General features: G+C 44.1%; 2 protein-coding genes across 3 annotated transcripts in view; both read left to right on the top strand.

Moving 5' to 3' along the window:
- The window catches only part of LOC129853915 (protein prenyltransferase alpha subunit repeat-containing protein 1-like), a 77,607-nt gene that overhangs the window by 26,012 nt on the left and 26,798 nt on the right, over positions 1-24,797 (top strand). For both annotated transcript variants that reach the window (XM_055920431.1, XM_055920430.1), the window contains exon 5: positions 22,153-22,393. In XM_055920431.1, the coding sequence (XP_055776406.1) occupies positions 22,153-22,393 (241 nt within the window). The remainder of the gene's footprint in view (positions 1-22,152; positions 22,394-24,797) is intronic.
- LOC129853917 (uncharacterized) lies at positions 16,453-22,146 on the top strand. Its single transcript, XM_055920432.1, has 5 exons — positions 16,453-16,790; positions 16,977-17,232; positions 19,111-19,231; positions 19,314-19,494; positions 19,581-22,146. Exons 4-5 carry the CDS (start codon positions 19,402-19,404, stop codon positions 20,151-20,153), a joined length of 666 nt encoding a protein of 221 aa, XP_055776407.1. The 5' UTR covers positions 16,453-16,790; positions 16,977-17,232; positions 19,111-19,231; positions 19,314-19,401; the 3' UTR covers positions 20,154-22,146.

Raw genomic sequence — 24,797 nt, 5'->3', positions numbered from 1 at the left:
TCGGCGCTAATTAATCGGCCATTCCGATTAATTGGTCGACCTCTAATAGTTAGGGATGGAAATTTCCGGGTTTTTGGTGGTCTTCCTGAGCCAGGATTCGGTCACGGCTAGGACATCCGGGTTGGCAGTGTGTGCTAGGGCAGTGAATAAAACAAACATAGGGAGGAGGCTTCTGATGTTAACATGCATGAAACCAAGGCCTTTTCGGTTACCGAAGTCAACAAATGAGAGTGCCTGGGGACACCCAGGGCCTGGGTTAACCTCAACATCACCCGAGGAACAGAGGAGGAGTAGGATGAGGGTATGGCTAAAGGCTATCAAAACTGGTCGTCTAGTGCGTTTGGGACAGAGAATAAAAGGAGCAGATTTCTGGGCGCGGTAGAATAGATTCAGGGCATAATGTACAGATGGATATGGTGGGGTGCGGGTACAGTGGAGGTAAACTCAGGCACCGAGTGATGATAAGAGGTTGCATCTCTGACGCTAGATTTGCTGGGTGAGGTCACCGCATGTGTGGTAGGTGGGACAAAGGAGGTATCTAAGGCATGTTGAGTGGGACTAGGGGCTCCGCAGTAAACTAAAACAATGCTAAATATCCTAAACAACAGTATACAAGGCATATTGACATTTGAGAGAGACATAAAGCGAGGCATAAAGCAATCACAGGTGTTGATTGGGAGAGCTAGCTAAGACAACAACGGGTAAGACAACAGCTAATCAGGTAAAATGGCGATGAGTGGGCAGAGATGGTCGGTTAACTACACACAGGGCCTGAGTTCGCGGCTGGGGCCGACAGATGAACAAATATAAACAAAATAGAGTACCGTGAATAATGAACAGTCCAGCAGGCATCAGCTATGTAGCCAAGTGATCATAGAGTCCAGTGAACAGCAATAGATGGAGCAGGGAAGCCGCGGGGTAGTCGTTACTACGCTAGCATGCGGGAGACACGGCGTTTAAAGTTAGCAGTCCGGGTCAAGTAGAAGCGTCTGCTCCGACAAAGGCAAAGGCTGGGTTGAAGGCACAGCGGATGGAGTTTCGTCGGCAGACCAGTCGTGGTGGTATGGCGGGGCTCCTTGTCGACAAAGGGTTCAAGCCAGATGGCGAAAGAGGTATTGTAGTTGTAGTAATTTAGTTTGCTAGCCGGGAGATACTCCTGGCTCGTGGCTAACTGGTGCTCGCTTCGGGGCAAGGGCATTAGCCGCTATAGCCACTCGGTAGCAGCTAGTTAGCAGCGATGATTGGATGCAAAGGTCCAGAGCTTACGGCAGGGAACCGGTGGAGCGGTGGTGGGGCTGGGTCACTCGGTGGCAGCTAGCTAGCTGTGATGATCAGAGGTAATGGTCCAGGGTTTACGGCAGGAGTCCGGCGTTGTAGTGGAGAAAACAGTCCAATACTGACTGGTAGGCTGGCAAGTATTATCCAGACTAACAAAAGGGCTGGTGTCTGTGCAGAAGGGGAAGGCCGCTAGCAGTGGCTAACAAGGACTTAATAGCTAGTAGCTAATTAGCTGGTTAGCCTCTGATGGAGGTTCTGGCTATAAGGTCTAAAAGAATAGCGGTTCCGTATCACATTGGGTGAGGCAGGTTACCGGAAGGTATATTTAATTTAAAAATGGAAAATAAAATAAAAATATATACAAAAAAGATGAAAAATACAAACGTACACGAGAGGACGACAAAACATGTCTGCACTGCTACGCCACCTTGGAAAGCTTTGTAGGCCTCCTTTGTCACACATGCTATTCCAGTTCTGCCCACAAATGTTCTATAGGGTGAGGTCAGGGCTTTGTGATGGCCACTCCAATACCTTGACTTTGTTGTCCTTAAGCCATTTGGCCACACCTGGAAGTATGCTTGGGGTCATTGTCCATTTGGAATCCCCATTTGCGACCAAGCTTTAACTTCCTGACTTATGTCTTGAGATGTTTCTTCAATATATCCACATAATTTTCCATCCATTTTGTGAAGTGCACCAGTCCCTCCTGCAGCAAAAGCACCCCTACAACATGATGCTGCCACCCCCGTGCTTCACGGTTGGGATGGTGTTCTTCGGCTTGCAAGCTTCCCCCTTATTCCTCCAAACATAATGATGGTCATTATGGCCAAACAGTTCTTTTTTTGTTTCATCAGACTGGAGGACATTTTTCCAAAAAGTATGATCTTTGTCTCCATGTGCAATTGCAAATCGTAGTCTGGCTTTTTTATGGCGGTTTTGGAGCAGTGGCTTCTTCCTTGCTGAGCGGCCTTTCAGGTTATGTTGATATAGGACTCGTTTTACTGTGGATATAGATACTTTTGTACCCGTTTCCTCCAGCATCTTCTCAAGGTCCTTTGCTGCTGTTCTGTGATTGATTTGCACTTTTCGCACCGAAGTACGTTCATCTCTAGGAGACAGAAAACGTCTCATTCCTGAGCGGTATGACGGCTACGTGGTCTCATGGTGTTTATACTTGCGTACTATTGTTTGTACAGATGAACGTGGTACCTTCAGGCGTTTGGAAATTGCTCCCAATGATGAACCGGACTTGTGGAGGTCTACAATTTTTTTTCTGAGGTCTTGGCTGATTTCTTTTGATTTCCCATGATGACAAGCAAAGTAGCACTGAGTTTGAAGGTAGGCCTTGAAATACATCCACAGGTACACCTCCAATTGACTCAAATTATGTCAATTAGCCTATCAGAAGCTTCTAAAGCCATAACATCCTTTTCTGGCTTTTTCCAAGCTGTTTAAAGGCACAGTCAACTTAGCGTATGTAAACTTCTGACCCACTGGAATTGTGATACAGTGAATTATAAGTGAAATAATCTGTCTGTAAACAATTGTTGGAATAATTACTTGTGTCATGAACAAAGTAGATGTCCTAACCGACTTGCCAAAACTATAGTTTGTTAACAAGAAATTTGTGGAGTGGTTGAAAAACAAGTTTTAATGACTCCAACCTAAGTGTATGTAAACTTCCGACTTCAACTGTACATGTAATCAGGGTCAGACCAGTTTGCTCTTCTCAAACACAAAAAGACCTCAACACAATTAGACCCAACCAAATCATGAGAGAACCAAAAAATTGTTACTTGACACATTGGAAAGAATTAACTTCTCTGGCGCAGGCGTGCCACTAGCGACCCACCTCGACGACATCCGGTGAAATTTCAGAGCGCCAAATTCAAAATACAGACAGTCTTAATAAACATTCATAAAAATTCAAGTATTATACATCGGCTTAAAGATTAACTTCTTGACACTTTGTCAGATTTCAAAAAGGCTTTATGGCGAAAGCATACCATGCGATTATGTTAGGACAGCGCACCGCTTACAAAACTTTACATTTTTCAACCAAGTAGAGGAGTCATGAAAGTCAGAAATAGCGATAAAATTAATCACTTACCTTTGGAGATCTTCATCTGGTTGCAGTCACAAGAGTCCCAGCTACACAATAAATGTTTGTTTTGTTCGATAAAGTCCCTCTTTATATCCCAAAAACTCAGTTTTGTTGGCGCGTTTTGTTCAGTAATCCACTGGCTCAAAAGCAGTCAAAACATGCAGACGAATACATCCCAATAGTACCGGAAAAGTTTGTTGAAACATGTCAAATTATGTTTATAATTAATCCTCAGGTTGTCAATTGTCTAAATAATCGATAATATTTTAACCGAACAATAGCGTATTCAATAGAAAGGAAAAAGAACGAAGGGCGCGCATACCAGCACTGCATGCTTCCCCGTGTAAACATTCACAGTGCAGGGTGGGTAAAGTATGTGAACCCTTGGATTAATAACTGGTTGACCCTCCTTTGGAAGTAATAACCTCAACCAAAGGTTTTCTGTAGTTGCGGACCTGCACAACAGTCAGGAGGAATTTTGGACCGTTCCTTTTTACCAAAATGTTTCAGTTCCACAATATTCCTGGGATGTCTGGTGTGAACCGCTGTCTTGAGGTCATGCCACTGCATCTCAATCGGGTTGACAGGACTCTGACTGGTCCACTCAAGAAGCTGTACTTTTTTCTGTTGAAGCCATTCTGTTGTTGATTTACTTCAGTGTTTTGTGTCGTTGTCCTGTTGCATCACCCAACTTCATTTGACCTTCAATTGGCTGACAGATAGTCTTACATTCTCCTGCAAAAAGTCTTGATGAACTTGGGAATACATTTTTCCGTCGATGATAGGGCCTGGACAGCTTGCTGAGGCAGCAAAGCAGACCCAAACCATGATGCTCCCTCCACCATACTTTACAGTTAAGATGAGGTTTTGATGTTGGTGTGCTGTGCCTTTTTTTCTCCACACAGTGTTGTGTGTTCTTTAGTTTAACTTTAGGTTAATCTGTCCACAGAATATTTTGCCAGTAGCGCTGTGGAACATCCAGGTGCTCTTTTGCGAACTTCAGATGTGCAGCAATATTTTTTGGGGACGGCAGTGGCTTCGTCCGTGGTATCCTCCCATGAACACCATTCTTGTTTAGTGTTTTACGTGTCATAGACTTGTCAACAGAGATGTTAGCATCTTCTTAACCTCATTGAGCATTCTGCGCTCTGCTCTTGCAGTCGTCTTTGTAGGACGGCCAGTCCTAGGGAGAGTAGCAACAGTGCTGAACTTTCTCCATTCGTAGACAAGTTGTCTTTCCATGGACTGATGAACATCAACTCATTGATTGGACTCCAGGTAAACTGATGCCTGACTCTAATTAGCTTTTGGAGAAGTCATTAGTCTTGGGGTTCACATACTTTTCCCAACCTACACTCTGAATTTCTAAATTATATATTCAATATAGACAAGAAAAATACAATAATTTGTGTGATATTAGCTTAAGCACACTGTTTGTCAATTGTTGTGAATTAGATGAAGGTGAGATCAATTTTTATGACCAATTTATGCAGATATCCAGGTAATTCCAAAGGGTTCACATACTTTTTCTTGTCACTGTAGATAGATAGATAGATAGACGGACGGACGGATGGACGGACGGATGGATTATTGCATCTTGTGATGTCTACCGAAGAGTGGAGGGTCCAATTGGGGATTCCAGCAGCAGTTTGTTTAGATCCTGTAGCATGTGAATAGGGATTATTATGTCACACTGAGACATGGTCATGGTGAATGGTGGTTCTACAGCCTGAATTTAAAAGGGGATTTTTTTGTCACCGGCCTACACACAATACTCCATAAGTGGAATTATGTTTTTCTTTTTTTTTTAAACAAATTAGTTAAAGATGAAAAGCTGAAATGTCTTCAGTTACTAAGTATTCAACCCCTTTGTTATGGCAAGCCTAAATAAGTCCAGGAGTAAAAAAGTCACATAAGTTGCATGGACTCACTGTGTGCAATCGTTGTGTTTAACATGCTTTTCGAATGACTACCTCATCTGTACCCCACACATACAATTATCTGTAAGGTCCCTCATTTGATCAGTGCCTCGCAAAGAAGGGCACCTGTTGGTATTTGGGTAAAAAAAAAGCACGTGTCAAACTCATTCCACAGAGAGCCAAGTGTCTGTGTATTTTTGTTACACCCTTGTACTTGATTGATGAAATAAGGTAACAACATTGTAGTTTCTCCACAATAATAACCTACTAACTAACTAACTAACCTGCTAACTGTCTGAATCGCCGTGTCCCCAGTCAGCCCAACCACTCACTGGACCCATATGTTCACTTGGCTACGCATGCCTCTCTCTAATATCAATATGCCTCATCCATTACTGTCCTGAACCCCCAGTAGCTAACCAGCTAATCAGCTACAAGCTAATTTAGCCATTTTTTGCCGCTGCTAGCAGCTTTTACCTTCTGCAAAGACACCAGCCCTGTTATTAGCCTGGATATTACTCACCAATTTACCAGCATCGGACTGCCTCTCGACAACAACTCCGGATTCCTGCCGTAATCCCTGAGCCACTACTTCTAATCCTCACAGCTAGCTTGCAGCTAGCGCAGCTAGCGCCACTGCCACGGAGCTAGCACCAGTTAGCAAACACAATTCTACAATTCACAACCTCTCTTTCGCCATCGCCATCCGTTTTGGATTCTCTGTCGACACGACCACGTCTGGTCTGCAGACGAATACCCCATCCGCTGTGCCCTCAACCGGCCTCCGTCTGAGCAGACCCCCTCCGTCTGAGCAGACCACCCCCCGGGCTACTAACTTTAAACGCCGCGTGCTAGCTTAGTGGAGGCCTTACTGCTCCATCTACGGCTGCCCCCTGGACACTATGATCACTTGGCTACATAGCTGATGCCTGCTTGACTGTCCATTAATTCACGGTACTCCATTCTGTTTATTTGTGTTTTATCTGTCGGCTCTGTGCTTTAACTCAGGATCTGTGTGTAGTTAATCCGACCCTCTCTGCCTAGTCGTCACCATTTTTACCTGCTGTTGCTGTGTTAGCTGACTAGCTGCTGTTATCTCACCTGTTGTTTTAGCTAGCTCTCCCAATCAAGACCTGCAATCACTTTATGCCTTATTGTATGTCTCTCTCAAATATCAATATGCCTTGCATACTGTTGTTCAGGCTAGTTATCATTGTTTTGGTTTGCAATGGACCCCGTAGTTCCACTCTCCGTACCTCTGATACCTCCTTTGTCCCACACCCCACACATGCGGTGACCTCACCCATTGAGACCAGCATGTCCAGAGATACAACCTCTCTTATCATCACCCAGTGCCTGGGCTTGCCTCCGCTGTACCCGTGCCCCACTATACCCTGGTCTGCACATTATGCCCAGAATCTATTCTACCACGCCCATAAATCTGCTCCTTTTATTCCTTGTCCCCAACGCTCTAGGCGACCAGTTTTGATAGCCTTTAGCCGCACCCTCATCCTACTACTCCTCTGTTCCTCGGGTGATGTGGAGGTAAACCCAGGCCCTGCATGTCCCCAGTCACCCTCTTTTGTTGACTTCTGTGATCGAAAAAGCCTTGGCCTCATGCATGTCAACATCAGAAGCCTCCTCCCTAAGTTTGCCTTACTCACCGCTTTAGCACACTCTGCCAACCCTGATGTCCTTGCCGTGTCTGAATCCTGGCTTAGGAAGGCCACCAAAAACTCAGAGATTTCCATACCCAACTATAACACTTTCCGTCAAGATAGAACTGCCAAAGGGGGAGGAGTTGCAATCTACTGCAGAGATAGCCTGCAAAGTTCTGTCATACTTTCCAAGTCTATGCCCAAACGGTTCGAACTTCTAATTTTAAAAATTAATCTCTCCAGAAATAAGTCTCTCACTGTTGCCGCCTGCTACCGACCCCCCTCAGCTCCCAGCTGTGCCCTGGACACCATCTGTGAATTGATCGCTCCCCATCTGGCTTCAGAGTTTGTTCTGTTAGGTGACCTAAACTGGGATATGCTTAACACCCCGGCAGTCCTACAATCTAAGCTTGATGCCCTCAATCTCACACAAATCATCAAGGAACCCACCAGGTACAACCCTAAATCCGTAAACATGGGCACCCTAATAGACATTATCCTGACCAACTTGCCCTCCAAATACACCTCTGCTGTCTTCAATCAAGATCTCAGCGATCACTGCCTCATTGCCTGTATCCGCGACGGGTCCGCGGTCAAACGACCACCCCTCATCACTGTCAAACGCTCCCTAAAACACTTCTGTGAGCAGACCTTTCTAATCGACCTGGCCCGGGTACCCTGGAAGGATATTGACCTCATCCCGTCAGTTGAGGATGCCTGGTCATTCTTTAAAAGTTACTTCCTCACCATATTAGACAAGCATGCTCCGTTCAAAAAATGCAGAACCAAGAACAGATATAGCCCTTGGTTCACTCCAGACCTGACTGCCCTCGACCAGCACAAAAACATCCTGTGGCGAACTGCAATGGCATCGAAGAGCCCCCGCGATATGCAACTGTTCAGGGAAGTCAGGAACCAATACACGCAGTCAGTCAGGAAAGCAAAGGCCAGCTTTTTCAAGCAGAAATTTGCATCCTGTAGCTCTAACTCCAAAAAGTTCTGGGATACTGTAAAGTCCATGGAAAACAAGAGCACCTCCTCCCAGCTGCCCACTGCACTGAGGCTAGGTAACACGGTCACCACTGATAAGTCCGTGATAATCGAAAACTTCAACAAACATTTCTCAATGGCTGGCCATGCCTTCCTCCTGGCGACTCCAACCTTGGCCAACAGCCCCGCCCCCGCTGCTACTCGCCCAAGCCTCCCCAGCTTCTCCTTTACCCATATCCAGATAGCAGATGTTCTGAAAGAGCTGGAAAACCTGGACCCATACAAATCAGCTGGGCTTGACAATCTGGACCCCCTATTTCTGAAACTGTCCGCCGCCATTGTCGCACCCCCTATTACCAGCCTGTTCAACCTCTCCTTCGTATCATCTGAGATCCCCAAGGATTGGAAAGCTGCCGCGGTCATCCCCCTCTTCAAAGGGGGAGACACCCTGGACCCAAACTGTTACAGACCTATATCCATCCTGCCCTGCCTATCTAAGGTCTTCGAAAGCCAAGTCAACAAACAGATCACTGACCATCTCGAATCCCATCGTACCTTCTCCGCTGTGCAATCCGGTTTCCGAGCCGGTCACGGGTGCACCTCAGCCACGCTCAAGGTACTAAACGATATCATAACCGCCATCGATAAAAGACATTACTGTGCAGCCGTCTTCATCGACCTGGCCAAGGCTTTCGACTCTGTCAATCACCATATTCTTATCGGCAGACTCAATAGCCTCGGTTTTTCTAATGACTGCCTTGCCTGGTTCACCAACTACTTTGCAGACAGAGTTCAGTGTGTCAAATCGGAGGGCATGTTGTCCGGTCCTCTGGCAGTCTCTATGGGGGTACCACAGGGTTCAATTCTTGGGCCGACTCTTTTCTCTGTATACATCAATGATGTTGCTCTTGCTGCGGGCGATTCCCTGATCCACCTCTACGCAGACGACACCATTCTGTATACTTCCGGCCCTTCCCTGGACACTGTGCTATCTAACCTCCAAACGAGCTTCAATGCCATACAACACTCCTTCCGTGGCCTCCAACTGCTCTTAAACGCTAGTAAAACCAAATGCATGCTTTTCAACCGTTCGCTGCCTGCACCCGCACGCCCGACTAGCATCCCCACCCTGGACGGTTCCGACCTAGAATATGTGGACATCTATAAGTACCTAGGTGTCTGGCTAGACTGCAAACTCTCCTTCCAGACTCATATCAAACATCTCCAATCCAAAATCAAATCTAGAGTCGGCTTTCTATTCCGCAACAAAGCCTCCTTCACTCACGCCGCCAAACTTACCCTAGTAAAACTGACTATCCTACCGATCCTCGACTTCGGCGATGTCATCTACAAAATAGCTTCCAATACTCTACTCAGCAAACTGGATGCAGTTTATCACAGTGCCATCCGTTTTGTTACTAAAGCACCTTATACGACCCACCACTGCGACCTGTATGCCCTAGTCGGCTGGCCCTCGCTACATGTTCGTCGTCAGACCCACTGGCTCCAGGTCATCTACAAGGCTATGCTAGGTAAAGTGCCGCCTTATCTCAGTTCACTGGTCACGATGGCTACACCCACCCGTAGCACGCGCTCCAGCAGGTGTATCTCACTGATCATCCCTAAAGCCAAAACCTAATTTGGACGCCTTTCCTTCCAGTTCTCTGCTGCCTGCGACTGGAACGAATTGCAAAAATCTCTGAAGTTGGAGACTTTTATCTCCCTCAACAACTTTAAAAATCTGCTATCCGAGCAGCTAACCGATCGCTGCAGCTGTACATAGTCCATCTGTAAACTACCCACCCAATTTACCTACCTCACCCCCATACTGCTTTTATTTATTTACTTTTCTGCTCTTTTGCACACCAGTATCTCTTCTTGCACATGATCATCTGATGATTTGTCACTCCAGTGTTAATCTGCTAAATTGTAATTATTCGATTTATTGCCTACCTCATGCCTTTTGCACACATTGTATATAGATTCTCTTTTTTCTACCATGTTATTGACTTGTTTATTGTTTTTTCCATGTGTAACTCTGTGTTGTTGTCTGTTCACACTGCTATGCTTTATCTTGGTCAGGTCGCAGTTGCAAATGAGAACTTGTTCTCAACTAGCCTACCTGGTTAAATAAAGGTGAAATAAAAAATAAATAAAAAATGACAGAGAGAAAAGGAAGCCTGTACAGAATAAAAAATATTCCAAAACATGCATCTAAAGGCACTAAAGTAGTACTGCAAAAATGCTATGATGAAACTGGCTCTGAGGACCGCCACAGGAAAGGAAAACCCAGAGTTTACCTCTGCTGCAGAGGATAAGTTCATTAGAGTTACCAACCCGAAATTGCAGCCCAAATAAATGCAGTAACAGACACATCGTAACATCAATTGTTCAGAGGAAACTGCGTGAGTCAGGCCTTCATGGTCGAATTGCTGCAACGAAACCACTACTAAAGGACACCAATGAGAAGAAGAGACTTGCTTGGGCCAAGAAACACAAGCAATGGACATTAGACCGTTGGAAATCTGTCCTTGAGTCCAAATTTGAGGTTTTTGTTTCCAACCGCTGTGTCTTTGTGAGACGCAGAGTATTTTGTATTCATTATGGATCCCCATTAGCTGCTGCCTTGGCTCTGGCAAAATTAAGGCAGTTATACAATTTTAAAAACATTACAATACATTTATTACAGAATTCACAACACACTAAATGTGTGCCCTCAGGCCCATACTCCACTACCACATATCTACAACGCAAAATCCATGTGTACGTGTGTGTATAGTGTGTATGTTATCGTGTGTGTGTGTGTATGCATGTGTCTGTGTCTATGTTTGTGTTACTTCACAGTCTCCGCTGTTCCATAATGTGTATTTTTACCCACTTTTTTAATCTAAATCTACTGCTTGCATCAGTTACTTGATGTGGAATAGAGTTCCATGTAGTCATGGCTCTATGTAGTACTGTGCGCTTCCCATAGTCTGTTTTGGACTTGGGGACTGTGAAGAGACCTCTGGTGGCATGTCTTGTGCGGTATGCATGGGTGTCCGAGCTTTGTGCTAGTATTTTAAACAGACAGCTTGGTACCTTCAGCTTGTCAACACCTCTTACGAAAACAAGTAATGAGGAAGTCAATCTCTCTTCCACTTTGAGCCATGAGAGATTGACATGCATATCATTAGTTGTGCTGCCCTGTTCTGAGCCAACAGCAATTTCCCCAAGTCCCTCTTTGTGAACAGTAGTCCAAGTGCAACAAAACCAGGGCCTGTAGGACCTGCCTTGTTGATAGTGTTGTTAAGAAGGCAGAGTAGCACTTTATTATGGACAGACTTCTCCCCATTTTAGCTACTGTTTTATCAATATGTTTTGATCATGACAGTTTACAATCCAGGGTTACTCCAAGCAGTTTATACACCTCAACTTGCTCAATTTCCTCATTATTCATTACGAGATGTAGTTAAGGTTTAGGGTTTAGTGAATGATTTGTCCCAAATATAATGCTTTTAGTTTTTTAAATATTTTGGACTAACTTTCTTCCTTGCTACCCATTCTGAAACTAACTGCAGTTCTTTGTGTTGCAGTCATTTCAGTCGCTGTAGTAGCTGACATGTATAGTGTTGAGTCAGCCACATACATAGATACACTGGCCTTACTCAAAGCCAGTGGCATGTTGTTAGTAAAGATTTAAAAAGCAAGGGACCTAAACAGCTACCCTGGAGAATTCCTGCTTCTACCTGGATTATGTTGGAGAGGTTTCCATTAAATAACACCCTCTGTGTTCTGTTAGACAAGTAACTCTTTATCCACATTATAGCAGGGGGTGTAAAGCCATAACCCATACGTTTTTCCAGCAGCAGACTATGATCGATAATGTCAAAAGCTGCACTGAAGTCTAACAAGACAGCCCCCACAATAATTGTATCATCAATGTCTCTCAGCCAATCATCAGTCATTTGTGTAAGTGCCGGGCTCGTTTTGTGTGATTCCCTATATGCGTGCTGAAAGTCTGTTGTCAATTTGTTTAGTGTGAAATAACATTGTATCTGGTCAAACACATTTTTTCCCCAGAAGTTTACTAAGGGTTGGTAACCGGCTGATTGGTTGGCTATTTGAGCCAGTAAAGGTGGCTTTACTATTCTTTGGGAGAATAATGACTTTAGCTTCCCTCCAGGCCTGAGGGCACACACTTTCTAGTAGGCTTAAATTGAAGATGTGGCAAATAGGAGTGGCAATTACCGTCCGCTATTATCTTCAGTAATTTTCAATCCAGATTATCAGACCCCGTGGCTTGTCATTGTTGATAGACAACAATCATTTTTTCACCTCTTCCACACTGACTTTTTAGGAATTCAATAGTACAATTCTTGTCTTTCATAATTTGGTCAGATATACTTGGATGTGTAGTGTCAGCGTTTGTTGCTGGCATGTCATCCCTAAGTTTGCTTATCTTGCCAATGAAAAAGTAATTAAAGTAGTTGGCAATATCAGTGGGTTTTGTGATAAATGAGCCATCTGATTCAGCGACTGAAATGACTGCAACACAAAGAACTGCAGTTAGTTTCAGATGGAGCGGAGTTGTCTTTTTCCCAAAAATGTCATTTAAGATGCTCCTACGCTTTTTACTATCATTCTTTATATCATTTGTCTTTGTTTCATAGTATAGTTTATTTTTATTTAGCTTAGTCACATGATTTCTTAATTTGCAGTACGTTTGCCAATCAGTTGGGCTGTCAGACTTATTTGCCATACCTTTTGCCTCATCCCTCTCAACCATACAATTTTTTAATTCCTCATCAATCCAAGAGGATTTAACCGTTTTTACAATCATTTTCTTAATGGGTGCGTACTAGTATTAGTAACTGGAATTAGCGATTTCATAAATGTGTCCAGTGCAGCATCTGGTTGCTCCTTATTACACACCACAGATCAGCAAATATTCTTTACTTCATCAACATATGAATCACTACAAAACTTTTTGTGTGACCTCTTATACACTATATTAGGCACAGTCTTTGGATCTTTGGTTTTCCTAGATATGGCTATTATATTGTGATCACTACATCCTATGGATTTGGATACTGCTTTCAAGCAAATCTCTGCAGCATTAGTTAAGATGTGATCAATAAATGTTGATGATTTAATTCCTGTTCCTTTAGTAGGTGAATCAAAAATAGGTGACCTACATTTTGAATCCAAAATAGGTGACCTACGTGATTCATGTAGATCAGATGAGAAAAGTTTTAGGGGGGGGCGGGGGGTGATGCGCGTTTGGAGCAATACTGGCTGTATCCAAGGCTCAGCCAATCATTCACACAACAACAGAATGCAGCACGCGACTAAAGAGAGAAGAGACTACCAACTTGCTAGTTACAGCATCAGCGCCCCCTTTGGAAAGAGTGAAAAAGTGGAAAAGCAGTTTGCCAGCAGCAGCGCTCCCCTGACGAGAACGAAGAGGTAGTTTAGAAGTCTGCCGACGGATACGACAGAGGTGAGAAGGTGTACTTCATGAGCTGATCAAATAATTTAGTTTATGGTGTGAAAATTTGCTGGCTAACAAAGTCAGACAGCTAGCTTTAGCTAGCTAGTTAAAGTAAGTTACAACATCAGATGAGCTAACATTAGCTATAGTATTAACTGGTATACGACTCTTAACGTTCCTCAAGCTATACCATCTATTAGTTGCTCACTGGACCCTGATGGAAATCTGAGTGAAATATTAACTCGATAGCTAGCTAACGACCTAATTTATATCTATGAATTGTTAGATTACTTGTTAGATATTACTGCACTGTTGGAACTAGAAGCACAAGCATTTCTCTACGCTCGCAATAATGTCTGCTAACCATGTTCATATGACGAATAAAATTTGATTTTATGTTTTCAGAATGAAAGAATTAGGTGAAGATAAAGCATTGTTTGTTTAACAAGTGGATTCAGGGATTAAGTGTAGCTGGAGCTGGGCCTGGTTTAAACTGGATGTCACTATAGAGGTGAAAGGAACACCACACACTTTCAATAACACCACACAGTTTTTCAATAAGGTGGATAAAAAGGGGTATGCCAGATGTACTCTTTGCCTGAAATAGATCAATTATGCCAACAAAGGGTCTAATGCTCTTCTGGCACATTGTAGAACAGATGTCCACAGATAGACTGTGTACAACGTAATAATGTGCAGTGTAGCCCAGATACTGCCCAGGTGTAGCCCAGATACTGCCCACCACCAGCACCATTCCACCAGGGGCCAGGGAAGATTAGGGAACAAGAGGCTCAGCTTCCTGTGCCCACTGTAGACCGCATAGCAAATGCAGAGGTACGTGTGTTAGGTCATTAGCATCACTATTTGAGAAGTCAGCATAGCACGTTAGGCAACCTTAGTGTAGGTAAAATAAATACTTTTGAGCAATTTACACAAGATATGTAGTGTGCCTGCTTTTAGTTAATTTCCTAATTTGTGTCTTCTAGGTGTTGTGACATGACTATCATTAATGAGATGACATGCTATTTATCGAATAATTAACTGTGTAATTATTACGTGATTAAATTAATCATGTAATAATTAACTCATTAGTAACCTGGGGCTCCGCGGGAAAAGTTTGTTTAATGAGTTACCGTTTTTCTAATTAACTCAAATATCAATCTTTATCATAGCAGTCAATAATTTCCTCATATCAGTCTCATTCTGAATGTCGCATAATCCGTAAAATCTGCACGAACCCTAGTCTACTTTATGGCTCAGCGATACACAAATTGGCTTAGTAAATAAATAATTAACTCAATAATCACACATAATTACATAAACACAGAGGATAGATTATACGTTGATTACAAACATAATGCAATGAAAAGTCCCTAGTGTACTAAACCGATATGAAAAGGGGTGGGGAAAGAAAGAGCGGGAGAAGGTGAGACAAATTAATTCAACTATCGTACATACAGTTGAATAATACGCTCATCGTCAGTATGGATATTTAGCAGCCTAACAACCGCTCATTCGGATTTGGAAATGCAATGTACATTATTACGCTTGTATGTCTTTGTTGTCTTTTTCTGTTGAAATTGCCCGATCCGTGGAACAGTCTAGGCAACGAATATCATTGGATGCTTTCTTTACATTTTTTAGCTATGAGTTAGGTTCACATTAACCACTTTATTTTGCACACAGAGACTGATCATGTAGATCATATTCTATTCTTGATCATATGTTGTTTAATTAGTTGAAACCTGCATTTCCCCCTGCAGGGATTCTTTGCATGTTTCAGTGCAAAACAAAAGTGTCACCTTTTTGGGCCCTCACCAGTTTGCATCCCTGATATTTATGCTTGCATGTCTGTCGTCTTTCTCTGTTGAAATCGCCCGATCTGTCTGTGATGAAAAATTTGGCAAAGTCTCTGGTTGTGTAAGTCTCTGATTGTCCACCAAAGATCACCATGTGCTTACGCCAGTAGCAACCCTGCCACCGCTCCACGTTTTGTGGTCTAATGTAAATTTCGTTAGGAGTCCTTTATAAGCACTCTGGAAAAAAGGCGTTCCATCCTTTTGGCATGGCTGTGCTCATGTGGGCATGGTTACTGACTGGGTAAAACTTTACATGAAAACAATTATCTCATTTAGAAGGCTAAAATCACATTTAATCTTCTCACAAATAGTTTCATATTTAATTATATAAGTTTTACAACATTTAGATGTAACTCTGACATATATATGGAAGCTCTTAGTTACAATGTTTCCGTTATAATGTCTTTAATGATATCACCAAACAATAAATGCTGACATGATTGTTCTTTAAGTCCCTCCTGACCATTTCCCACATTCTTTGTGTTAGGAATGTTGTTTCATTATCCAGTTTTGGATGTTGTAGTTTTGTCGGGAAGAATCTGCTTGTAACAAAAGGGTTATTACCCCTCAATACTGCATGGCCAGGGAGAGAGTTCCTGGAAGGTATTTATGACAGTCATAAAACTGGCCAACTCCCCCAGGAGAGGGGAGTCTTGAAACCTTTGTTTAGACGGCACCTTTGATCTCCATCCAGGAGGGCATAGGCTATGGTCCTTGGTGTCCTAGCAGAGCATTCCCTCCCCTTTGCTATTGCTCCAGTAATTGTTGAGCTAGTGCAAAATCTTGCCATTGACAAGGTGGCTTTGGAGAGGATGAAGCTCTCGAGAACAGCGGCATCCTACAAGATGGTCAATGGCTTAGGGCGGACCTCCTCCGAAAGGACCTTCTCAAACCTGAGGAGGTTTCCTTTTTCTTTGAACTTGGATGAGAGCACATCTAACAGCAACAAAAAGGTTGTTCTCATATTTAATTATTGTTATCTTATCAATTTGGCATTCTATTCACTCTATTTGCACTACTTGTATCTTGTTTTATTCTTATCTTACATTGTTGGAGAGCTCAAGTAGAAAGCATTTAATTGTCCAGTCAACATCTGTTTACTGTGCATTTGACAAAATAACCCTGATTTTGTTTGATTTGATTTTTGAAGGTCCTCTCCATGCTGGTAAGCTACTACCATGATGACATGAGAAAGGTGGTGGTGGAGCACTTGGGGTCCCTGGAGGTCATAAAGCTGAATGCCGTCAGTTTGGACAACGTGCTCTGCGACTTCTTCAACCATAACATAACATGGAAAAATCTGGTGAGCATGATGATGGATTCTTGTAGCGTCATGAGAGGTAGCAAGACCGGCATCGAGACAAGGATCCTTCTAACCCTGCTCGACATTGATGGAGTCTCCTGTCATCACATCCACAATGCAGCAAAGAAGTTTGCAGAGCCCTAGACCACCACCATGAGCAGCTCTTCAATGAACAGCACACTGATCATCAGCGGTCTCCAGATCAAGTAAAAACAACTATATTTTAAAGTTTGGTATTTACTTATCACTCAATGAATTAAATCTTTATTCATGAATTCATCACACTGAATTTATTCCAAATCTATCGTGTTTATGTGCAATCCTACCTTAAGAACAATAAAGGGGCAGCGTATGGAAATAAATAATTTCATAGTCTCTCTCTTTTTGTCAAGTGATGTACCTCAGGGATATATGTCGGTACCTGAACATCCCTGCCTCCAATCCTCAGAGGTTTGTGCCCCATCGGTGGCTGTCCGCATATGATGTCAGCATTTCGACACACAGAATGCTGTACTACGGGTTCCCGAGCAACAAAGAGCAACCAGGAGCTGTAATAGGACCCACTGGAACACATTTATAAAGAACACCACGTGAGCGAGAAGGCACAAACGTGGATCAAGTCTTTGCACGAGGACCTCAACAGAAAAGGTGAAGATCATCACTAGTTCTATGTTCAAATGTTAGTAGTCACATGCTCCGAATACAATAGATGTAGACCTTACAGTGAAATGCTTACTTACAAGCCCCGAACCAACAATGCAGTTTAAAAAATATGAATAAGAAATAAAAGGAACAAGTAATTAAAGAGCAGCAGTAAAATAACAATAATGAGACTAAATACAGGGGGTACTGGTACAGAGTCAATATGCGGGGGCACCGGTTAGTCGAGGTAATTGAGGTAATATGTATATGTAGGTAGAGTTATTAAAGTGACTATGCATAGATAATAACAGAGTAGCAGCGGTGTAAAAGGGGGGGGGGGGGGGGGGGTTGGGCAATGCAAATAGTCTGGGTAGCCATTTGATTGATGTTCAGGAGTCTTATGGCTTGGGTGTAGAAGCTGTTTGGAAGCCTCTTGGATCTAGACTTGGTGCTCCGGTACCGCTTACCGTGCGGTAGCAGAGATAACAGTCTATGACTAGGGTGGCTGGAGTCTTTGACCATTTTTATGGCCTTCTGACACCGCCTGTTATAGAGGTCCTGGATGGCAGAAAGCTTGGCCCCAGTGACGTACTGGGCCATACGCACTACCCTCTGTGGTGCCTTGCTGTCGGAGGCCGAGCAGTTGCCATACCAGGCAGCTGTAGAACCTTTTGAGGATCTGAGGACCCATGCCAAATCTTTTCAGTCTCCCGAGGGGGAATAGGCTTTGTGCCCTCTTCACGACTGTCTTAGTGTGCTTGGACCATGTTAGTTTGTTGGTGATGTGGACACCAAGGAACTTGAAGCTCTCAACCTACTCCACTACAGCCCAGTCAATGAGAATGGAGGAGTTCTCGGCCCTCCTTTTCCTGTAGTCCACAATCATCTCCTTTGTCTTGATCACGTTGAGGGAGAGGTTGTTGTCCTTGCACCACACGGCCAGGCCTCTGACCACCTCCTTATAGGATGTCTCGTCGTTGTTTGTGATCAGGCCTACCACTGTTGTGTCATCGGCAAACTTAATGATGGTGTTGGAGTTGTGCCTGGCCGTGCAGTCATGAGTGAACAGGGAGTACAGGAGGGGACTCAGCATGCACCCCTGAGGGGCCCCTGTGGTGAGGATCAGCGTGGCAGATGTGTTGTTACCTACCTGGTGGCAGCCCGTCAGGAAGTCCAGGATCCAGTTCCAGAGGGAGGTTTAGTCCCAGGGTCCTTAGCTTATTGATGAGCTTTGAGGTCACTATGGTGTTGAACTCTGAGCTGTAGTCAATAAATAGCATTCTCACATAGGTTCCTTTTCTCCAGGTGGGAAAGGGCAGTGGTGAGTGCAATGGAGATTGCATCATCTGTTAGGTCGGTATGCAAATTGGAGTTGGTCTAGTGTTTCTGGGATAATGGTGTTGATGTGAGCCATGTTCAGCCTTTCAAAGCACTTCATGGCTACAGACGTGAGTGCTACGGGTCGATAGTCATTTAGGCAGGTTACCTTGTTCTTGTGCACAGGGACTATGGTGGTCTGCTTGAAACATGGTGCTATTACAGACTCGGACAGGGAGAGGTTGAAAATGTCAGTGAAGGCTGCCAGTTGGTCAGCCTGCGGCCTTGTGAATGTTGACCTGTTTAAAGGTCGTACTCACATCTGCTACGGAGAGTGTGACCACACAGTCGTTCGGAACAGCTGGTGCTCTCATGCATGTTTTAGTGTTATTTGCCTTGAAGCTAGCATAGTAGTAGTTTTCCTCGTCTGGTAGGCTCGTGTCACTGGGCAGCTCTCGGCTGTGCTTCCCTATGTAGTCTGTAATGGTTTACAAGCCCTGCCATGGTTACCAGTGATGAGCAAAATGTACCTTATTGACACTTAACTTACTGATTCTGTTTTCACAGGCATGACACAGCAAGGAAAAGACAGAAAGAAGAGTGACTAGGAAGGTGTGGCATGAGGGCACTACACCTGACCTACAACTCAGCATTTACGTGGGTGATGGAACACGTAATGGTTTCCCAGGTGGGTATTTTCTATCTGCGACTGTTGGCTACACTTGTATATATAATGTTGTATTTCACAACAGTTTGTTTTACATTCACAGGGTAGCCAGACGTTGGTACATTAGCTCCACGACAAGCAGCTTGAAACTTTTCAATGCTGAATACATCACTAAAGTGTCACCCAAGACTATGGGAGTGATGGAGAAGATACTGCTGTTTGCCAGGGAGATGTATGTGGGGCGGGAAGCAGATGGATTCAGAACCAGGAATCCTAATCATGCTGTTAGTACCCGACAATTTAATTACATTTAATACTTTATCTTTTTTCTCATTGTTTCAAAACAGTTTTGTGGTGTTCTATATTTCAGCTGCTGAAGTCTTTCATGGAACAGGTCACCAAAGCCTTGCAGTCACACACTGAGGTCACTGTCTGCTCTGGACCCGATTTTGTGAGGCCACTCGCAGGCAGCGATCCAGTTGAAGAAGCTGAGCACAATGAGCACAACCTCTCACCTGCCGACAGTGATCTCCACCAGGAGATCATGCGATACAACATTGATCCATGCCTGGCCAGCTTCACGGAGGGAGATGACATGGTGGAGTGGTGGGCTCACGTCTTGGCCCAAACACTGTATCCAGCCCTGGGTAATGTGGTGAAAGGTGCCCTCTCTGTCTTTCATGGTCCCAGGGTTGAATCTTCATTTAGCTGGATGAACGACATCATTGATACACGAAGCACCAACATGAACATCTCAACTTTCAATGCAATACAGACTGTGAAGTACACCCTGCAGACCAGGCAGAAGATCGCAGTGGAGATGTTTAAACGGGAGGATGCAAGGTTTGGAGAGGTGGACCGAAGGCTCTGCAGAAACATCAGGTCAGCAGGAACAGTAGACAAGACCCGGTGGCAGCGGAGTCTGCTGGAAGACCGAAGATGACATCTCGGGTATGGCTGTCAGCCATCTGGAAGTGCTCAGGAGAGCAAGACGGCGGCAGCTGAAGAGGAGAAGAGGGCAAGGCGCAAGCCTGCCGCAGAACAGCGCAAGCCGCCGCTTGAAATACTTGTCCAGGTTATGAAAAAGAAGTAGGGGCAAGCCCTCTCCTTCCCTCCAGTACTCTCCCTTTGTCAAATAAATCCCAAATTGTTCCTGGCCTAGGACGCAGTATCCGAGGCCTGTTTTCTGCCACCATTTACCTTCATTTGATGGGCTATGTTTTTATGTTTGTACAACACTTTAAGAAAGTGTTGTGAAAATGTATGTGGGTATAGGAAAGAGTTCTATTTGAGTTTCGTTTAACTTTCCCTCAGAAATGTTCTGTCCTGTTGGGCAGTACAGCATCAGAGGGACTGTTCCTGATTATCTTGAAATAACTCCATCCTTTGAGAAATATTGATGTGGTATTATATTGACATACAAAAATGTATGTGGTATTATATTGACTCGACTACATGAACCAGTATAAAATATGAATGTATTGTTTATTTTGTGGACTTGAGTGTCATGTGCAGTAAAGTATGGCAACAAATAACATTGGATTGTTTTCCTTAAAATCTTTACCTGTGAGTTAAGTTCACATTAACCACTTTTTATTTTACACACAGAGACCGATCATGTGGATCATATTCTTTGTTGTTTAATTAGTACACAGTTAAGCTGCATTTCAAGAAGGGATTCAGCCTAAAAGTCACTAGAAATTTGAATTTTAAAGCTGATTTACAATAAACAAAATCCACTTAGCAGGGATGTTTTGTGTATTTCAGTGCAAAGAAAATTTCACCTTTTTGGGCCCTCACCGGTTTGCATCCCTGCCATTGTAAAGCATGGAGAATGAGTTGGGTGTGGGGGTGCTTTGCTGGTGACACTGTCAGTGATTTATTTAGGATTCAAGGCACACTTAACCAGCAAGGCTACCACAGCATTCTGCAGCGAAACGCCATCCTATCTGGTTTGCGCTTAGTGGGACTATCATTTGTTTTTCAACAGGACAATGACCATACCCACCTCCAGGCTGTGTAAGGGCTATTTGACCAAGAAGGAGAGGGATGGAGTGCTGTATTAGATGACCTGGCCTCCACAATCGCCCACCCTCAACCCAATTGAGATGGTTTGGGATGAGTCGGACCGCAAAGTGAAGAAAAAGCATCCAACAAGTGCTCAGCATATGTGGTAACTCCTTCAAGACTGTTGGAAAAGCATTCCAGGTGAAGCTGGTAGAGAGAATGCCAAGAGTGTGCAAAGCTGTCATCAAGGCAAAGGGTGGCTACTTTGACGAATCTCAAATTGAAAATACATTTTGATTTGTTTAGCACTTTTTTTTGGTTACTACATGATTCCATGTGTTATTTCATAGTTTTGGCGTCTTCACTGTTATTCTACCATGTAGAAAATAGTAAAAATAAAGAAACAATGTTGAATGAGTAGGTGTCCCCGAAACAATGGACTGGTACTATATATCTTTTACAAATGTTAGAATTCGTATTCCACTTTGACGTTAAGAGTATTTTGTGTAGATCGTTGACAAGAAAATTACAATTAAATCAATTTTAATACCATGTTGTAGCACAACAAAATGTGTAAAAAGTCAAGGTGTGAATAGTTTCTGAAGGCACTGTATATGGCCATATATGGTGTGTACATTACATGATCTAACTGACCCAAAATGACCCCTCATCTGACCAGAAAAGTGTTTAGCAGCCTGAGAAGGCTGTGGTTGCACAATGCATTCTGAGAATGTCATCGCAGTTGATAGGTCATTTACGTAGCTGTTTTTAATTTATGTTATCCAGGCCTTTTGTCCTGGCTCTGTTGTTGAACCAGATGCTTACTATAGGTTCGGTTGGTTCTGGGTTTACGGCTGTTTTGGGAGCCGAGGGTATTTGAGATGCGTGTGTGTTTAGTCAGTGTATATAGTTAAACATTCCCCCTGTGTTTCCAGGCGCTGGGTACTACAGCAGGTGCTACGGGAGTGTTCTCCCCCCAGCTCGGATAGGAACGAGCAGGGTGACAGTGACCTGCGTGACTCAGCAGAGAGGACGCGGCTTAGTGAGCGGCTCCACAGGGTTCTACACGACGAGATGAAGGTATGCGCCGACGCCGCCAGCCGCTACCCTAGCAACTACAACGCCTGGTCGCACCGTATCTGGGTCCTGCAGAACATGGCCCAGGGCAACCTGAAGGTAGGAGTACGACGAGATAGGGTCTCTATCTCTCTGCCTCTCTCTCTGCCTCTCTCTCTCTGTCTCTCTCTCTCTCCGCCTCTCTCTCTTTCTGCCTCTCTCTGCCTTTCTCTCTGCCTCTCTCTCTCTGCCTCTCTCTCTCTCTGCCTTTTCTCTCTGCCTCTCTCTCTCTCTGCTTCTCTCTCTGCATCGCTCTGCCTCTCTCTGCTTCGCTCTGCCTCTCTCTCTCTGCCTTTCTCTCCCTCTCTCTGCCTCTCTCTCCCTCTCTCTGCCTCTCTCTCTCTCTCTGCCTCTCTCTCACTCTGCCTCTCTCTCTTTCTCTCTCTCTGCCTTTCTCTCTCTCCTTCTATTTCTCTCTCTGCCTTTCTCTCTCTCCCTCTATTCCTCTCTCTGCCTTTCTCTCTCTCCCTCTATTCCTCTCTCTCTAACCCTCTCTCTCTCTCTGCCTCTCTCTGTCTCTCTCTGCCTTGCTCTCTCTCTCTCTCTCTCTCTCTGTTTCCCTCTCTGCCTCTCTCTTTATCTGCCTCTCTCTCTCTCTCTCTCTGCCTCTCTCTCTATGCCTCTCTCTTTCTCTGCCTCTTTATCTGCCCTCTCGCTCTCTGCCTCTATCGCTCTCTGCCTCTCTCTCTGCCTTTCTCTCTCTGCATTTCTCTCTGCCGCTCTCTCTCTATGCCTCTCTCTCTCTGCATCGCTCTGCTTCTCTCTCTTTCTCTCTCTCTGCCTCTCTCTCTCTGCCTTTCTCTCTCTGCCTCTCTCTCTCTCTGCCTTTCTCTCTGCCGCTCTGTCTCTCTCTGCCTCTCTCTCTCTGCCTCTCTCTCTGCATCACTCTGCTTCTCTCTCTTTCTCTCCCTTTCTCTCTGCCGCTCTGTCTCTCTCTGCCTCTCTCTCTCTGCCTTTCTCTCTCCCTCTCTCGCTGCCTTTCTCTCTCCCTCTCTCACTCTGCCTTTGCCTCTCTCTCTCTCCCTCTATGCCTCTCTCTCTCTGCCGCTCTCTTTCTCTCTCTCTCTGCCTTTCTGTCTCTGCGTCTCTCTCACTCTGCCTCTCTCTGCACCGCTCTGCAACTCTCTCTGCCTTTCAATTCAATTCAATTTGCTTTATTGGCATGACGTAACAATGTACATATTGCCAAAGCTTATTTACAATATAAAAATGAGAATCAAAATGGTCAACGGGACAACAGTAACAACAATAACTAAGTGTCAAAATAACCTTACATTCAACAATAACAATAAACATACAGTAGAGGACATGTGCAGGTTGATTGGTCTGTCAGACACTGTCCCTCAACTTATGGCAGGCAGCAATGTAGTGCGCTGCGAACCCACAGCTCTCTGCGTCCTCCCCCAACAGGACGGGTAGCCTATCCTCATCAGAGAGGTCTTTGAAACCTTGAATAAGAGTTTCAAATTTGGGGAAATGACACTCTCTAATTGTTTTATATTTTTGACATTTTGTCAGGAAATGCAGCTCCGTCTCAGGTTCTGCTGTTGTGCAGTGGTTGCACAGCCTTTCCTCTACAGGGAGCCAGGTTTTCCTGTGTCTACCCTTCTCAATGGCAAGGCTGTGCTCACTGAGCCTGTACTTTGTCAAGGTTTTTCTAAGGTTTTGATCAGTAACCATAGTCAAATAGTTAGCCACGGTGTACTGTCGATTTAGGGCCAGATAGCACTGCATTTTGCTCTGTGCTTGTGCTTGTGTTTCCCAATAAGCAATGTAGTTTTGTTTTGACTGTGTTGTAATTTGGTTTATTCTGATTGATTGGATGTTCTGGTCCTGAGGCTTCAGTGTGTTAGTAGAACAGGTTAGTGAACTCAGCCCCAGGACCAGCTGGATGAGGGGACTCTTTTCTTTGCTCAGCTCTTGGTATTGCAGGGCTTGGTAGTGATATGAGAGGGGGTCACTGTATTTTAGATGTTTCCAAAACTTAATTGCTCTTTTTTGAGTTTTTATTATTAGTGGATATTTGCCTAATTCTGCCCTGCATGCATTGTTTGTAGTTTTCCTCTGGACATGTAGGAGAATCTTACAGAACTCTGCATGCAGGGTTTCAATGGGATGTTTGTCCCATTTGATGAAATCTTGTTTTGCAAGTGGACCCCACACCTCGCTGCCATAAAGTGCAATTGGTTCAATGACATATTCAATTAGTTTTAGCCAAATTTTAATAGGTATTTCAATTTGAATTTGCTTTTTAATTGCGTAGAATGCCCTGCGTGCTTTCTCTCTCAGTTCATTCACTGCCTCATTAAGGTGTCCAGTTGAGCTTATTTTTAAACCTAAGTAATTGTAGTGTGTGCAGTACTCTATATATTTTGTACCAATTGAGAACTTTGGTCTAATTCCCTGAGATCTGGATCTTCTCTGGAAAATCATTATTTTAGTCTTTTTGGGGTTTACTGCCAGG

This window comes from Salvelinus fontinalis, chromosome 4, assembly GCF_029448725.1.
Source record: "Salvelinus fontinalis isolate EN_2023a chromosome 4, ASM2944872v1, whole genome shotgun sequence".
Taxonomy (NCBI): Eukaryota; Metazoa; Chordata; class Actinopteri; order Salmoniformes; family Salmonidae; genus Salvelinus; species Salvelinus fontinalis.
This window is presented reverse-complemented; position numbering and strand designations above follow the sequence as displayed.

Coding starts and splice junctions, on each gene's coding strand:
- LOC129853917 (XM_055920432.1), top strand. CDS start 19,402: ATGGGAGTGATGGAGAAGATACTGCTGTTTGCCAGGGAGATGTATGTG. Junction 19,495..19,580: donor CCAGGAATCCTAATCATGCT/GTTAGTACCCGA, acceptor TCTATATTTCAG/CTGCTGAAGTCTTTCATGGA.